Source organism: Podarcis filfolensis, assembly GCF_964270895.1.
Source record: "Podarcis filfolensis genome assembly, chromosome: 2".
Classification (NCBI taxonomy): domain Eukaryota; kingdom Metazoa; phylum Chordata; class Lepidosauria; order Squamata; family Lacertidae; genus Podarcis; species Podarcis filfolensis.
Window position 1 is genome coordinate 51,601,743 of NC_139605.1, and position 18,889 is coordinate 51,620,631.

Genomic DNA, 18,889 nt, shown 5'->3' on the forward strand with positions numbered 1-18,889 from the left:
CCGAGACCAGGGAGAAGAGTTGGTGGAGGAAGATTGGAAGAAATTTAAAGACTATTTACAGAAACATTGCAAGATTAATGAATGTTAGAATGATGTTGGAATGAATTTATGTGACTTTAGCAGAAATGTTATAAAGATTTAGGAAAAATTGACTGTTAATTGGTGAAAGGAGGGAAAGTAAAGTTATATTAATTTCAAGATAAATTTACAGGACAAAAATTTGAAGAGGGAAAGGATTTGCTGAAATGGATAATTGACTTAGAATACAAAAAGGGAGGTGTGAGGAGGTCAGGGAAATAAGTTAATGAAAGATCAGTAATGGGAAGATTGGCTGTATTTTTAATTGATTTTTCTTTTTTGCTTAACGGATTTCAATTCTCTGGGTTTTTTTCTTTTTGATTTTTTTCTTTTTTCTTTTTTGTATCTTATCTTTTCTTGTTTTTTCTTGATTTTTTTTGTTGTATTTTCAAAAACTTTAATAAATATCTTATAAAAAAAAATAATAACGTCTGGAGGGCACCACATTCTAGTGTTTCAGAGAATACTCTGGTTACAAAAACAAGTACTGTTTGCTATATCCAAAAAGATGATGAATAGGAAGTATGAATGTTTATTACTTGAGCTAAAATCACTTGCGTCCCCTATGGGGGCTATAACATACACCACTCAGTAGTTATAAAGAGAAACTCTAACACACATATACCCAGCAGAGGTTATATAGTTTTATTCCGCCCCCCTTTCCATTCACCTGTAGTCACACAACAGATTTGAGAAGAGGCAAATATGCTTTAAATCAGAGGTGGGAACCAGCCAGAATTCCCTGGAGGTAATCTGTTGGGGGCCACATGCCAACAGTGGGCATGGCCATCTGTTCTCACTTTCTCTTCCATAATCTCCCCCAGGCTTCCTCAGCCTCGGCCCTCCAGATGTTCTGAGACTACAATTCCCATCAACCCTGACCACTGGTCCTGCTAACTAGGGATCATGGGAGTTGTAGGCCAAAAATATCTGGAGGGCCGAGGCTGAGGAAGCCTGATCTACCTGCTTCTCTTGCTCTCTTTCTGAAATTTTGTCATCTATTATTTTGTGATGTCACATTCACCCTGAAAAGGGCATTTCTCTTCCTATCCATTCTTCCACCTCTGCAGTCTCACCTCACAAAAACATGGCATGAGGTGAAGGTGAGTCCTCCAGAAAGCAAAAAATATCTATAGTGCCCAGAGAACCACATAAAACAAGGCCACAGGTGTCCAACTACTGTTTTATATAGATAAGCTCCAACTTATATAACTATTAGACCTGTGGACTGTGGACTGACAGAAATAGAACAGAGCAGGAAGCACTCACAATTAAAAGGCTATAAAATGAAAAGAACAAATCCTTTGGGCTTGAACTATACAGCCACAGCTCTGTGGTTGGTGCCCAACAGTTCCCTATTGGGGGTTGTGCATACCGCAGAAACTGAAAAGAACAGAGTATCCTTGCACCATTCCTTGAGCCTTTGACTTCTCAAGCTTCTAGAGTTTTCCTTGCGTCAACTTCGGAAATAAATTGTATTAAAGAATAAATGTTGTCAATCCATAAAATGCCAGCCTTGAAGTGGTTCTCTTATGAAAATGCCCCAGACATCAGTATGTGGATCAAATGGAGTGAGAATTCCTGGGAGAAATGGTGCATTTAGCCAAGGTGGGTCTGGTTGTGTGTCTGAGGGCCCAAGCCCCATTTCCTCACAGCTTCAAGGATCCAGAGAGAGGGAGTTTGGGGCTTGAATCCCCATTCTGAGCTTCATTCCTTCCCCCTTTATGTCCTAGGTTAAATGCCCCCTTATTGCTTCAGCAAACCACTTTCTATTTTCCAGATGTGGCTGCCTTGGACGCCTGCTTACATGCTACGTTCTGCAGTCAACATTCTTGGGCAGCATGAGCCCAATAGCCAGGGCCACATTTAGAATCACAGATTCATAGAGTTGGAAGGGATACCCAATGGTCATCTAGTCCAACCCCCTGCAATGGAGGAGGCGCTTTGGGGAGAGGGTGTTGGAGCTTTGGTCTTCAACCCTTACTGTTTGTTAGGCACAACTCGCCCCATTTCTCTTTTGCCTTTGAGTCATGCCTACAGACCAAATGGGGCACTTTGAGGTGTTTCCCACACAACTACTCAATATAACAAATGGAAATGCAAAGGCAAAACTCCTAACCATGTCTGAAGTCAGTTTGCAACCAATTAGAGCACAGAGCCTCTGCTTCAACAGACTTCAGGAAAATGCAGTGCTTTGTCTTTGTATTTGGCTGTTATTATCAAGGTCTAAAGAATTCCTCTGAGCTGTACCAACTACACCTGGGGAAATGAGGCCGGAGGCCCCAGGCAAACTATTCACTTAGTCACTTCAGAGTGATACTGCTCCTAGGAGCTCACCTATCTGTATTAAATGGGTTGACAAATGGCTTGAGGGAGCACCAAGGAGAAACAATGTTCACAGGATGAGTTCACATGTGAAAGAGGGAAAGATAGGGGAGACGCACACATTAGAAAGGAGTGTGTGGCCAACTGTGAAGACAGCCTGGGTAACAGAGGAGAACCAATTGTTCACACAAGCCGATCAAGGCAAGGATTTGCAGATCAATCTAGAAATGTACAGGGAGGGTGTTATGCAATCACTTTAAGCAGTCATCCATCAAGCACCTGGCATTCCTTTCTCTCTCCCTCTCTGCCATTTACCACATCCGGGCAATCTGGCTTAATCTATAAATTAACAGACAACACAGACAACATGCACTTTATGATAAACTGCTTCTCATGTCTGCTTCTATTTGCCTATGGCTGCCATTTCACTTTCTGTCCCTTGCCTGGGCATACTGTAGCTAGGATGTAGCAGCAAATTCCTGAAATCCCCTTGTATTTTAGAAGGGAGTAGAAGAAGCCCTCATTCATCCCAGTGCACCCCAAGACACAGATACTAAGTATAGCTTTTACTTTGTGGGTACTAGGACCTCTGATCAATCTCTAGACTTTGCAAACCCATCTTAGCCTGAGCTACCAATAAATAAAAAGTATTGGGCTCAGCATACATAGCCCAATAATTATGCATATAATTTATATAGCATTTTTGCATGCTCAATAGCTCCATAATAATCTCACAACCTTTACTTTACAACAACCCCGTATGATAAACGAATGTTATCCCCATATTGCAGGCTGGGGGAGAGGGGGGCTAAGGTTTTAATATACCGTATTTACATAAAACTAATGCGCCATTGAATCTAATGCACACCTCAATTTTCCAAACCTTGAAACCAAAAAAGTATTTGCTGGCGCTGTCAAATCCAATGCACACACTAATTTCTGTGACGTAATTTGGCCAAAAAATGGTGTGCATTACATTCAAGTAAATATGGTAGTGGCTTGCCTAAGATCCAAGGTCAGTTCATGGATAAGATGACATTTAAACCTGTGACTCCCCAGCTAAACCACCTCCCAACTCACAACCACCCTTCTACACCAAACTCGGCTTCAACTATCCTCTCTTAACACACTTCTACTGTGCAGAATATTTTGTTCTTCCCTGTCTTCACACCCACGCCACATAGATATGCACTTTGATGCTACAGCATGGGGTTTCCCTCCCCACCCACTGTGAAAAAGAAGTAAATAAACGGACAGAAAAGTCTATTGGTAGAAACAATGATGTGCTCTGTAGAGGGAAGAAAAAATTATAACAGCACATTGCTGCCACCATGTGTCCATAATACAGCTTTCAATGAAGCATTTTCTTACTGTCAGAAAACATGAATTCTATGCATACAAATCATAATCTGGTTATTAAACAGAACTCAGAAACTAATTATTAAACATTATTAGATGCCATGCTAACTAGATTTAGAGTTCAACTGCAACTTACTTTTTTTATAATCACCCATCATCAAGTAAATCATACAGCAATAAAATATAAAACAAGATTTATACCATAACCCTTTTCAGTGGATTTTAATCAATAAAAAAATGTATAATTCATTGCAATACAGCAGCAGATCAATACAAAACACCAGCACAAAACATTAAGATGTCCCAAAAGCCCAGGTGAATAAGACAGCCTTAAATTGAGGATAACTGAACCAACTCCAGGGGAAAGGAGTTTCACCAAATGGGCTAGTGCCACCATAGAAAGGTCCCTCTCCCAAGTCCCCTGCACAATATACAATGCACATCATTGGGACCACAGAAAGGGCCTCCCTTTCACACCACCTGAAAGGCCTCAGCTGGCAGATATAGGAAGAGATTCTCCTTCAAGTATCTGGAACCCAAGACATTTAGGGTTTTATAAGTCAAAATCAACACCCCAAACTGGACTTGAAAACATATCAAGCAGCCAACACAGATAATGTAGAGTTGGTGTAATGTGGCTCCAATTTGATGCACCATTTGGTTACCCTAGGAGCAACATTCTGTATCAACGACAGCTTCCAAATCATCTCCAAAGGTAGCCCTACATAGACTGAATTATAGTAAACCACACAGAAGATTTGGCTAGCAACAGACATTTCTGGCCATTGTGGCCACTTGGACCTCAAGTGATGGTGATGGATTCAGGAGTACCTTCAACAGGCCTGCAACCCCATCCACAATAGGCTGCCTCCCACTTCCCAAACACAAGAACCACCCACCAATAGTACATTTGTCTTGGCAGGATTTACAGCCACTGGTTCAGCACTTGCACAGTCACACCTGATTCAAGTGGTATGCAGAGAGAGAGCTGGTATCATCCCATCCCATCCCATCCCATCCCATCACTCAGACCAAGAGACGCTCCTCTTCAAATACCTCCACTGGCTCCACCTTCTGCATCAAGCACAAATTCATTGATGCTATCTTTAAAGCACGTTGTAGTCTTATCCTACTCTATCTTTTAATCTTACTACTTTTCACTCAAGCATTCACATAAGCATCTCCTTGCTCACAACAGCAACCCAGTAAGGAAGGCTAATTTTATTACGCTCATACTGCAGATGGGGAATTGTGGCTGACCACGGCTACTTGTTATGGGGAAGCATCACAGAGCAACTAATGAAGTGGAGTGACATGTGAACATTTCAGCAAAAGCAGACATAGAGACAGTTGGAGAAGCTGCAAGAAAACGAGCACCTTATCCCCTCTATGTATGGGCTCATATTTTCTGTTTGAAAGATTATTATTTTTATTTAAATAATATTAATTAGAAAGCAGCAGAAACTGATCTATGCAGAGAGGACATTTTTTTTTCTTAAAAGAAAAGGCAGAAAAATAATGTCCAACAGGGAAGAGACATTATTTTGTTTGGCAAACACGTATGTGAATTTATTCAATATTACATTTCAGCTCTCGTAGCAAACACTACAGGATCAAAGTGATTCCTCAAGGCTTATCCACACGGTCCATGCTTTAAAGCTCCATGTCCATGCTCCAGAGCTTTCCCTACAAAATCCACTCTTTACCACTGAATCGGAGCAAACAGCAATCCACAGAAAATTTAAGTTGCTGTTTGTTGCACTTCAGTTTTTTAAAGAGTGGGTTTTCACAGGAAAAGCTCTGGGGTGAAGAAAAGAGCGCTTGGACATGGAGCCTTTAAAGCAGAGACCTCTGCCTGGAAAGCACAGGGCAACAGGAAAATGTGGGAAAGCCCTTAGTTTAGGAACTACAGCATATTCATTTCTCCACTAGGTGGTGACCAAGATCAACAATCAAGATCACAGAAACTTTATCGTAAGTTTATTTTTTTTTTTATTTCATCTCTCCCAAAATGCTAGTTCTCTTTGCAAAAGTCCAAGCATATTATAAAAAAGTTACTTAGAGATGATTCTCACAGGTGCTCAATGCTTATTTTACCCCCGTATGATTCCTGTGTTTTGCTTTCTTTCACAGTTATTAAAAATAGCACATATTCCCATGTGCCTCCCTCTATGGCACAGAGCTTCATGGGTAGCCCTGGAAACCCAGCTTACCCAAGAGCCTGCTCCAGAAGTGACAAAGAAGGCCCTGTTCTATCTTGAAGGTTTGCTCCTATTAAAGTCTATTCCTCAGGTCCAAGGGAGTGCCATTCAATCTCTTTTGGGGTAGCTGGACTAATGTCAAAAGTCAAATATAAAGTCTTTATGGTGTCATGGTCACCCCACTGGTCTTGGGATGGAAGAAAGCAGATAACAATTCCTGGATTTGCAACTCTAGTCTCAGCTTCACTATAATGTAACGCTAAGGAGTGCCTGTGTGAGTGCCTGGAGGCAGTTGGAGGATGGATGGCGGCTAATGGATTGAGGTTGAATCCTGACAAGACAGAAGTACTGTTTTTGGGGGACAGGGGGCGGGCTGGTGTGGAGGACTCCCTGGTCCTGAATAGGGTAACTGTGCCCCTGAAGGACCAGGTGCGCAGCCTGGGAGTCATTTTGGACTCACAGCTGTCCATGGAGGCGCAGGTCAATTCTGTGTCCATGGCAGCTGTCTACCAACTCCACCTGGTACGCAGGCTGAGACCCTACCTGCCCGCGGACTGTCTCGCCAGAGTGGTGCATGCTCTGGTTATCTCCCGCTTGGACTACTGCAATGCGCTCTACGTGGGGCTACCTTTGAAGGTGACTCGGAAACTACAACTAATCCAGAATGCGGCAGCTAGACTGGTGACTGGGGGCGGCCGCCGAGACCACATAACACCGGTCTTGAAAGACCTACATTGGCTCCCAGTACGTTTCCGAGCACAATTCAAAGTGCTGGTGTTGACCTTTAAAGCCCTAAACGGCCTCGGCCCAGTATACCTGAAGGAGCGTCTCCACCCCCATCGTTCTGCCCGGATGCTGAGGTCCAGCGCCGAGGGCCTTCTGGCGGTTCCCTCATTGCGAGAAGCAAAGCTACAGGGAACCAGGCAGAGGGCCTTCTCGGTAGTGGCGCCTGCCCTGTGGAACGCCCTCCCATCAGATGTCAAAGCGATAAATAACTACCTGACATTCAGAAGACATCTTAAGGCAGCCCTGTTCAGGGAAGTTTTTAATCTGTGATATTTTAGTGTATTTTTGGTTTTCTATGGAAGCCGCCCAGAGTGGCTGGGGAAACCCAGCCAGATGGGCGGGGTACAAATAATAAATTATTATTATTATTATTATTATTATTATTATTATTATTATTATTATAAGGAGGAAAGCATAAAAAGAAACAGATTCCTGAATCTCACAGGTGACAAAGTCATTACATTGTTAACTACCCAAAACTATACTAATAATTCAGGCAACACCAATTATTATTATAGGCTGGTTTAAGAGTGTGCAACCAACACTGTTGCCTAAAAGGGAAGGAGAGTTGCTTAGCAAGCTCCCAGAGTGGCTATAAACAATGGCATCTCCTGGGACACAGGCTTCAGAACTATGTACAAAATACCTTCTAGGGGGACAGTGGATATGGTCTTAACTGCTTGACAGTTTCAAGAAAAATGCAGAGAGCAAAATATATGGCATTTATTGACCTGACTAAGGCCTCAACACTGTAAATTGTACTGCCCTTTTGAAAATTGGCTGCCCAGATAAATTTGTTAACATCCTTTCGCTCCTCCACGATAATATAACAGCAACAATCACAGATAACAATGGCTCTCAAAGTGAACCATTCACAGTGGGATCAGGCATTAAACAGGGATGTATTATCGCCACAACTCTATTTATTATCTTCATATCATGATCCTACACATTGTCGAAGGGAAACTCCCCACTGGGATAGAAATCATATATTGAACAGATGGAAAGCTCTTTAACTTGAGTAGGCTGAAAGTAAAGAGTAAGGTTACTATAACCTCCGTCACAGAGCTTCAATATGTTGAGGACAACGTAGTGTGCACACACAGAGGATGACCTCCAAACCAACCTAAAAGCTTCACAGAAGCTCACGGAAAACTTGACCTATTAATTTGAGGCTATTCTATTGAATTTAAGTTACACATTAAAACATATCTTACAGGAAGTCCCAGTATTCCTGGTCTGGTGCTTTAGGGTGACAACAGAAATTAAAAGCAGTGCCCCCAACATAAAAATACCATCTTCTGCAGGGTCTTGTATAACCCTCTAACTCAGGGGTCAGCAAACCTTTTCAGCAGGGGGCCTAACTATATTTTTTTGGCGTTGAGGATGAACAAATTCCTATGCCCCACAAATAACCCAGAGATGCATTTTAAATAAAAGCACACATTCTACTCATGTAAAAACACGCTGATTCCCAGACCGTCCGCGGGCTGGATTGAGAAGACAATTGGGCTGCATCCAGCCCCCAGGCCTTAGTTTGCCTACCCATGATCTAACTGTTCTGACCCAGAGGTGGGGAAATGTGGATATACACACATTGCCTCCCTTTTGGCCAAGTGTTCTCAACCAAGAAAATTGTTAATGTTTGCCTATTACAAAACCTCAGTATAAGCAGCCATCTGAAACAGTGAAGCAAGCATAGGGCAACTCACAATTTATTAAACAGAAGTTGTCACACATTGTTAGAAGGAAAGGTCACCTGCAACATTTTCTTTTCCATTTCCTGTTACAGTAGCAAATCACAGGCAAAATTGCCTTTAAAAAGCAAGTCACTAACTCACAGCCTAACAAATAATATCTGGCATCTACCACTGAAAAATTGATGGGTCCTAATCAGTTAAGTAAAAAGACTGGGCTGCAGAGTTTCCAGTTCTAGTTAGACCCAAGAGAAAGCTTTAAAATATGGTTTTAAATAGCTCAATACTTAAATGGCTGCTGCAGTTCCAGTGAAGCAGCCATTTGTTGCCTGGTACAAGAGCCATCTTCCTCTTTCAATATGAGCAGGAGGCCCATTAAAATGGGCCAATCAGAAGACAGGGGCTGGGTGATGCTGAGACCTGGTGTCAGCCCGGTCCACCCAGTTCTGATAAATTGGTGCAGCACCTTCCCTCGGTGCAGCTCCTTCCCTTGGTGCTGTAATAAGGTCTTCCCTGCCACGTAGCAAGGTGAGAAGGAGACAGGTGAAGGCAGGTACAGTGTCTGAATGGTGCAGCAAAACTGCTGAAAAGCCTGACCCTAGCAAGGGGGTGGAGACACAACTTGGACTCCACTTCGGACAACAGAATGTCTCTGCCCAGCACAGTCCTGTAACAACCTCAAGAATCTTGGATTCAATCCAAAATACATGGAGATGAGCAAACGCTCATTCATATACAGCTCCCACGTATATACGTTTCACCTGCAGTGGCACATTTCCACATGCTGCTGTCAAACTGGATGAGCAAATGGAGTTGAGGAACAGCACCACAGAGTCAAAATAAACAAGTTGAGAGATACTTGGCAATGTAGGGAATTAGGCACAATGGCATACTGATACATGTAAATTGCCCAAGGCAATTTCCCAAACCTGGAGCCACCCTGTCCAAAGGAGATATTCTGAAAATCAAAATTAAATGGGCTACATCTACTCTGGTGGGCCTGTTCCTCTGCCAGTAGGCACTAGCAGGCTTACCTAGCTACAGTGGCAGTGCTCTAAGCAACACTGAGCAGCTGGGTCTAGCTACCCTTTTTAATTTCCCCCACGGCCCCTGAGCAATGCTATGTTGAGGACATTGTGCGGAAATTAGAAGGATGGCGCAATTCAGTCACCAGCCCCTCCTCAGAACTAAGGGCCAGAAAAAATAAAATATGGGGAGCACAATCCAGGCATCAGTTATGGGCCCTGGCAGCTGCCCAGGAGATCAAGTTACACAAAGCACACATTAATATGCAGCTCCATGGTAGGTTCAATGTTATCACTATTCAAAAATGGCACATATCTGTAGCTACAAATTGGATCGTTCTCTCTCTCTCTCTCTCTCTCTCTCTCTCTCTCTCTCTCTCTCTCTCTCTCTGGAAGACTGTTTCAGAGAACATTATTGAGATAGGATATTGCAACAGCTTAAAACTAGTACTTCCAGAAGAGATCAACTACAGAAATACTTTTCCTCTTGAAAATGACACACCCAGCCAGCTTTTCAATCACCACCTGTCTATTGGAGAGCCTCCTTTTCCAAAAAGCCACATCCCATGGGCAGGAAGGGATGTTTTCATTGTCTTGTGAGAGAAGAGTCTATTTGTGAATCCTGTCAACATCAGGAATGTAGGTGCAGGTCATAACCATTGCAGCCTCTGCTAACACTAGGGTTGCCATATTTCAAGAAGTAAATTTCCTGACACCCACAGCAAAGTTTAGCTTTTTTAAGGAAACCACCAAAATTGGGAAACCTAACCCCAAAAAGTGATTTTAAGCTTTTTGAGCTGTTTCCATTGCGTTTCCATACATCCGGGTTTCCCCGATTCAGCAAAATCCCCCCGCCGCCATTTTTAAACCTGAAAACCAGGACATGTCAGTAATTTTCCTGACGTATGGCAAGCCTAGCTAACACACACTACTCAACCCAGTGCCACACTGTTGTAAAATGGCTGTTCAAGTTGTAAAACATGGGCTATGGTACCAAATATGAAAAATCTGGCCTGTAAGCAATTAAGGCCTTCAACAATGTCATGATATGGGTCTGCTCACCCAAGACATGTGATGCACAATCAGCCATGGAGGTAAAGGCCATGGCAGAGCAGATGCTTTGCATGCAGAAAGCCCCATGTTCACAACATCTCTGGACAGGGCTGAGAAGTCCCTGTCTGAAAGCTGAAGAGCCACTGTAATGTAAACACTATCGTAGATAGACCAATAGCCTGACTTTGTATAATGCAGCTTTCTTCTTTCCTTTGATTATTCCCAGGTACATCTTCCAATGGAAAACATATTATGTGAACCATATATACACCGAAACAGACAGCATACTACCATCAGCAACTATGACCACAATAGCTTTATGGTGATTTATCTGCTAGTACACATGCCCAGAAGAAGATCAAACCTATCCATTCTTAAGGAAATCAGCCCTGAGTACTCACTGGAAGGACAGATCGTGAAGCTGAGGCTCCAATACTTTGGCCACCTCATGAGAAGAGAAGACTCCCTGGAAAAGACCCTGATGTTGGGAAAGATTGAGGGCACAAGGAGAAGGGGACGACAGAGGACGAGATGGTTGGACAATGTTCTTGAAGCTACCAGCATGAGTTTGACCAAACTGCGGGAGGAAGTGGAAGACAGGAGCGCCTGGCATGCTCTGGTCCATGGGGTCACGAAGAGTCGGACACGACTAAACGACTAAACAACAACAACAACACATGCCCAGAAATGGTTGGCAGCATACACCCTGGCGCTCCTTGCAATCCTATCCCTGCCCTAAGTCTCTGGTCACAGATGAACCTATTCCCATATTTCAGAGTGTCTACAGCTGTGTTTTGCAGTACACAGGAGGTGTGTCTGCCCTTTGCATAGACACCATGCATCCTGCCCTACCCTTCATGCATAACACATACCCTGTGACAGAGGATTAGTATATCCAAGGACAAGGAGGTCAGAAAGAGCTACTCCAAATTACACAAGTAAGTGCCAGTTGCAAATGTGGCACCAAGGTCTCTAAACTACCTTGCAGATTACAAGTGCTACATAAGCGATAAATATAGCAGCAGCGCTAAGTGTGTGCCTTGGAAGCAGAAGAAACGCTTGGGTTCCATTTATCAGCTGGCAACAATGCAAGTGTATCCACAAAGCCCTAATGCTGTTTGATCAGTTACCTACCAGCCAACTATATGAGAAGCACAAAAAGCAATGTGTAATCCAATTCAAAATAAGCAGCTCAGCCCACCAAAGCAAACAGAAATTAGCCACAAGTATGGATACCTGCACATAGCCACCTCTCTTGCTTACTTTACATCCACCCTCAAGTCCCTATTTTCAATTCCCTGCTGCAACCAATTCCTTAAGCAAGCCTAAGCACCCGTAACTGAAACCACACATTTTCCCCCTTTGTACTCCACCCTTCTCTTTCCTCTGTTGTTTCCCTTGTATCCAAAATTTTCGATTGTAAGCTCCTTAGGGCAGGAAACTGTCCTTTTTTATTTGCAAACAGAGGTGGCTTTAGGGCAGCACAACCAGTCCCAATGCAGTGGGTGCATAGTCTAGGGGATGCCACAGGATGTCAGAACTATGATGTCTTGAATTCAGCAGAATGGGATGCTAGAGGCGGCAGGGCGGGCGAATTTGGGTCTCACAAGTCTGCCCCTGCTGTAAAGCATCAAGCACCCTGATGCTGCTCTATAAATAATAGGAGGAGGATGACTGGACCAGAACTAAAATCATGCAGTGCAAAAAGAGCTACCCTGAAACTCTCACATGCTTTGGCTCAATTGTGCCCAACTAACCTAAAAGCTACTCAGAGCTAATCACAGGGCCACATCAACTCTCCAAGCACAGCTGACAAGATCAAATTTGCACATCACATCCTGCTGCATGCAGCTTGGTTTCTTGTCTTTTACTGGGAATAGAACCTGCAATTTGCCACAAGCCTGCTTACTTGGGGTTAGTAACAAACTGCACTTGAACAAGCACCCAAGTGCATTCTACAGCGGTGGGTTTAGAGGAGCACAATTAGTTCAGCTGAATTGGGCACAGAGCCTTGGGGTGCCGAATTTTGGCACTGCACAGGGCACTGCTGAGATGTGAGACCCCAAGGTCTGCCACTGCATTCTAGAGCAGTCAAGAAGTGTGTGTGTGTCCTACTATATGAAACAACAGTGAAGTAGAACTTGGGAGAAGTCAGGAAACAGTGGTGCTTTGGGAGGCTAGAAAGGAAAGGAGAAAGATACTGAGGGCACCACCAGATTATAACAATTTTGGGATGAGATTTAATCACATAAAAGCAAATTCAGAATGCACAATTATAATTGATTGGGAGGTGTTGCATTACAAACCCCCTTCTCCACCTGATGGGGCTTTTTGCAATAAGGAGAGTGATGAGAAAATACATTACAAAGTGTGGGGTGGCACTTGCTTTAACACCACATGATCAAACCTCCCCTTTCCAACGCCAAACAAATAAGAATAAATGCTCATTAAATAGCCAATGTCATCTACAGTAATCTCCCTACAAACAAATCAGGATGAATGCTCAATAAATAGGTCATCTGGAAGAGCCTTGGGACAATGGGATGTTTGTGAGGGACAAGATATTGTCCTCATTCCCGGAGGGTCACAATGTTCCTTTTTAACTTCCTGGCACACCCTCTGCTTTATCTGTTCTAATTTATAAGGGATGAAGTAAATTCAAGCCACCTCCTCAGTTGTATCATTTACTTACACTCAAATGAGGATGTTTTCTCCTCTAGACTGCTCAGTGCTGGGATAAGACTCCCCACTGTGGGCATAAAGCTGCCCAGTGTTGGGATAATAATGCTGAAAAGGCTCAATATACAGCTGACCTTATTATTTTAATAATATTTTTATTTTTAACCAGAAAACAATACATTAATTATAGAAATGTTAAGTGCTATTTTGTGCAAATTATTCCATACGCAGGGCTTTTTATATAATGTTCTTCATTTGCTTTGCTTTGCTTTTCAGATTGAGGAACTAAGAAGTTTGTGGTGGTTTTGAAATCCATCATTTATCCCTTTCAGGAAAATGGAGCAATGCATGTCTGCACATACAATAATATAAGAATGTCATCACACTGTAATTTGCTTGGCCACAGACAGGTAGCACTGAAAAGTACAGAATCATGAGAAGCAGTGGGTGCGTGGCCCAGGCAAGCCACAGAAGAACAGTCAAAACAAGCTGCAGCTGCCACCTCAGTTTTGCTGGCTCCTCTGCCTGCCAAACCCTACCTCCGGGATCCAGATCCACAGGCTGGCCGATGCCACTACCGGCCACCATTGCTCTCCCTGTACAGCTTGAGGATTCACTGCTTCTGCCACCACCCAACCAATTATGATTAAAGGTTGGTCTGGCAGGAGCAGCAGCTCCGGAATAAGCAAGGTGACTAGAAGTGGCACCAACTGGCTGGATAATCTGCTGCTGTAACTGCCACTCACAAGGCTGGCCAGCAGTCACTTGATGTTGGATATGGGTACAAGCATACATGCAACTTCCTGCATAGGTATTAACTGCTTTTTGGCACATTTCAGCATGAAGAAGCCCAGTTATAAGGCAGGATGCTTTCCTCTAGGTTCCTATGGTCATTTGGATTGTTGTGAATACCTGCAGGTAACAGATACCGTATTGGCCTGAATATAAGCCTCACTTTTCCCCCAAATTCCGACTGTGAAAAATTAAAGTGTGGTTTATATTCGCGACCTTACGGTATGCAGACAGGAGCGTGGGGCAAACAGCGCCAGGAGAACGGCAAAGTGGTGGCCACCCCATGTGTTGTCCCCCGTCCTCTCCCCCAAGGCCAGAAAGGGAGGGAGAGAAGAAGGGGCAAGGTTGGCGGCAACACAGCACAGCTTCCCCCCTGCCCCAGTATGTAGCCAGGAGCAGCAGGGAATGGAGTGGCTTATATTGGGGTATTTTTTCCTTTTTTCCCTTCCCCCTCCCTCCAATTTTAAAGGTGCGGCTTATATTCGGGTCAATATGGTATACCTGTCTAGCACCAGGCATGCAGCATACCTCTCCTAGCATTTCCAAGAGGGCAGTAAAAGTAATTCACCCCAAATTTAGAGAAGCTAAAATACTGTATTTTATTAGGACACATGGAGTTAGTGATTAAATTCAGTCTCATGATTTTGAAGTATGTATTATGGACACTATTTTAGTAATCATTAGGATTTCCAGCCCATTTTACATTTTATGAAATGCCTTGTTGCCAGCCCGTAGAATAAATGAAGAACCAACATGCCAGCAGGGCACTCATTGTCCTGCCAGCTACTCAGGTTTCCCTTAAAACTGACAGCTGGAGGAAGGTGGGTGGCAGCTCTGCCAGCAGTTTCCAGTAGCCCTTCCAGTTGCTGTTTAAAACTCTGAAAGAAGCTGATTGGTGGCAGAGAAGGTGAGGCAATGCTTCCTAGAAGCCTAGCCAAGTCTGAGCTGGTCACTAAACTGGAAAAAGTCAGATCGGAATGGAATCAATTCACTTTCAAACCTGATAGCATTGCTTCAAATCTCCCTGAAAAGTTGCCAGAGAGGCACATGAACAAGGAGGAAGGGAAGAAAGCACCTAAAAGTCACTACAGTTTGTCCCTTCATACAAATCCATTAAGCAGCACCAATGGGGGGGGGGAGGGGGGAGGGAGATTAAGGGAGCTCTACCTCTCATTCAGTACAAGGGATAAAATTCCAGTTGATAGCATTGTTGAAGCTACAGCACTGATGGCAAGGAACACCACTCAATATCAGAGCACATGTTTTGCCTGCTGATAGCCACTGATAGCCTTATTCTCCAAGAGTTTGTCTAATTCCCCTTTTAAGCCATCCAAGTTGGTGAGCATTGCTTTCTCTTATGGGAGCAAATTCCATAACTTATGTGCTCTGTATCATGGGCATAGCTAGGGGGGTGGGCAGCTGCCCCCCACACACATAAAACCTGGCTATGTATAGCCCATGCTATGTATAGTAGTACTTTTCTTTTGTCTGTCCTGATTTTCCAACATTCAGCTTCATTGGATGTCTCCAAGTTCTGAGTAAGGGATAAAAAAAAATCTCTCTCCATTTTTCTCTCCAACGTGTAAATTTTATATACTTCTATAATGTTCTCTCTTACTTCTTTCCAAACTACCTCTTTACTTACAAGAGGTCCAGAGGTGGCTGTCAGCCTCCTCCTGACTCTCACTGTTGCCTTTGTAGAACTCATCTGTGAAATAGATGGAAGAAAAAACAGAATTAATTAGTTCTTCCAACCATTTGCTCCAGCCCCTTCTACTGATGTCCTCCCTCCCTCCCAGTCCCAATTGACACCAGTCTCCACTGCCCTGGATTCTCCAGGTAGCAGGGCTGGGAAAGGTCTCTGCCCAAGACATTAAAGAAATGTTGCCAGACAGTTTATACAGCACTAAATGGATGGATGCTATAACTCAGTATAAGGCAGCTTCATATGTTATAAACGAAGCAGATCAGTTTTTTATGGCAGACCACTGGGAGCTCCTTGTAAGCTCCATATAGTAAGTATGGGATGCAAGTGGTGCTGTGGTCTAAACCTCAGAGCCTCTTGGGCTTTCTGCCAACCTAGCAATTCAAAAGCACACCAATGCAAGTAAATAAATAGGTACTGCTGCAGCAGGAAGGTAAACAGCATTTCTGTGTGCTCTGGCTTCCGTCATGGTGTTTCGTTATGGCAGAAGCGGTTTAGTCATGCTGGCCACGTGACCCAGAATGCTGTCTGTGGACAAATGCTGGCTCCCTCGGCCTGAAGTGATATGAGCACCGCACCCCATAGTCACCTTTGACTGGATTAACCGCCCAGGGGTCCTTTACCTTTTACCTTGTAAGCACCTCTGAACTTTCCAAGAAAGAAAAGGATTAGCATGATAAATAAATTTTGTAATGGCTTTCGCTGCACAAATACCACAAAGAACAAATAACAACCTAAATAAACTCATTCTGTGGGACAAAATGCAAAACAAATTTAGTTAAATCAACATACTTGTGGTTCTCAGGCAGGCACTTACCCAAACACTGAGCATACGAAGATGGGCTCAGCTTCAGCAAGATGAGGAGCTTTTGCCACAATGGGCAACAGATTCTTACATTGCAGGGGGTTGGACTAGATGACCCTTGTGGTTCTTTCCAACTCTACAAATCTACGATTCTATGTGTCACCTTCAGACGATACCCTAGCTCAGGTGGTAAACCTCTGGCATGAGTCCCAGCTCAGCCCACAAAGCTGTTTCCCTCAAACCACACACCCCTGCCCTACACCTGACATCAGGTGAGGGACAGGTAGAGATGCAGCTGCTAATGCAAAATTGGGAGCCTGAAAGTATGCTGCCAATTGTGCACTGGCAAGGGAGGCTTGTTGTCACTTCCAGTAAGCTGACTGGCAGTGAGAGCAAGCCAGCTGGGATTGGTTACCAAGTTCTGTATGGGACGCTCATTGGTGCAGCTGTCCCCTGCAGAAAGCAGAGCCTGAAGTCAGTGCTGGTCAGCTTGATTGGTGATGGTAACTTCAAGCCTTGCTTGGATTGTTTTTTTCTTGAAAAATAGGTGCTGGTGTCCTAGTGACATCAGGTAATTGACAGGTCGGTGGCTTTGCAAAGCCACAGCTGTGTTGACAACACCAACTTGCAAATGCTTTAAAGGTAGCGTTTAAAGGGTATTTGTCTTAAAGAACTTAGATCTGGAACTGGAAATCATACATTGCTGGATTTCAACTCCCCTCAGCCCTAAATAATATGGCCAATGGTCATGGATGATTACCATGAAGCAAAACAAACCTGTTTTGACTTGTATGTAAAGAGCTGAAAATTTGAGTATTTCTTGATGATAATTATTTGAATATGAGCTGGACACCATTTTATACTGCACATGTTGTAAATATGTCCTTGAGTGTTTTGCTAGGTTCTGTGTTTAGGGTATCTGTTTTGGCCACAGGGCATAAAACAAGTAAACCATTTTCACTATCTTCATTGGGGACCTATTGCATCTTTCTATAAAACAAAAATATTACTTTTTAGTTGAAGGGTGTATATACTAATTTAACCCTCTATTTAAAAACAAATATGTAACTATATTAAAATGGGACTGTAGTGCAATAAAATTATGTTAGAATAACTCTGCTTAGTGCTATTTTATTATTATTATTGAGGGGAAGTGCATGGAACAAGTCTTGGTGTTTCGATTTCTAGGAATGGAGTTGAGAGACGACCTAACCTGGGGAGAGAACAGCAAAGACCTGGTGAAGAGAGCACAGCAGAGGTTATATTTTCTGAGAATCCTCCGGAAAAACAATCTCTCAAAGGACCTGTTGATGGCATTTTACCATTGCACTGTGGAGAGCGTACTAACTTATGGTCTGTGTGTGTGGTTTGGGAGCTGCACGGCCAGGGAAAAAACAATGCTATCCAGGGTTGTAAAGACTGCAGAGAGAATTATTGGGTGCACTCTTCCCACCTTAGATCAAATCTATGCTGCCAGGTGCCATAAGAAAGCGGTAGAGATAGCACATGATAGTACGCACCCCGGAAATCATTTCTTTCAGCTTCTGCCTTCTGGAAAAAGGTATAGGGTTATAAAGGCCAGGACTAACCGCCTGAGAAACACTTTCTACGCTAATGAAATTCTGGTTCTAAACGCAGCATAAGGGGTCTCTGTAGTATAGTGTATTTTAAAATGGGGTTTTAGAGTTTTTAGGCGTTTTTGAATGTGTTATGTAGTTTTGTAGTAGTTTTATGTAGTTTTGTGGTAGTTTTATGTAGTTTTTCAATTTCATTGTTCCGCAAGGGACAATGACAATAAAGATATCGTAATCGTAATTGTAATTTTTTCTAGAAAAAGAGGTGCCGGACCTCACCATGAATGCCTGAGAGGTGCTAGAACTGAGTTCTGATGAGTTCCAGCTGAAAAAAAGGCCTGACTTTGAGTACCTATAAGACACGCAACGGCATTTCCGTATACTGCTCTGGTTCGCCAGAAGCGGCTTAGTCATTCTGGCCACATGACCCGGAAGCTATTCTGCAGACAAACGCTGGCTCCCTCGGCCTATAGAGCAAGATGAGCGCCACAACCCCAGAGTTGTCCGTGACTGGACCTAACCGTCAGGGGTACCTTTACCTTTAAGACACTTTATTAATTTAGGTCCATGTAGCCAATCTTGCTTTTTTATAATGTCTGATGCACATTCCTGCAACTATCATTACCCTATAGAAAGACTTACGAGTCATCACTGAACCAAAGGCTAGTTTGATTTAGCTAATTTTAGATGCTCTAAATGTGGTTGCATTAAAAAAAAATATTTTCTCGCCTTGGGCAACTAATTTTGCCTTGAAGTGCAGCTGTAGTAATTCTACCGCTTTAATGTATTTAAATGTTTTAATGTATTTTT

General features: G+C 43.3%; 1 protein-coding gene across 5 annotated transcripts in view; it reads right to left on the reverse strand.

The window, feature by feature from the left end:
* Positions 1-18,889, reverse strand: part of TEX264 (testis expressed 264, ER-phagy receptor) — a 159,223-nt gene that overhangs the window by 121,001 nt on the left and 19,333 nt on the right. For 3 of the 5 annotated variants that reach the window (XM_083603534.1, XM_083603536.1, XM_083603535.1), the window contains exon 4: positions 15,641-15,703. The exons of the other annotated variants lie outside the window; for them this stretch is intronic. In XM_083603534.1, coding sequence (XP_083459660.1) covers positions 15,641-15,703 — 63 coding nt within the window. The remainder of the gene's footprint in view (positions 1-15,640; positions 15,704-18,889) is intronic. 5 annotated transcript variants of the gene reach the window in all.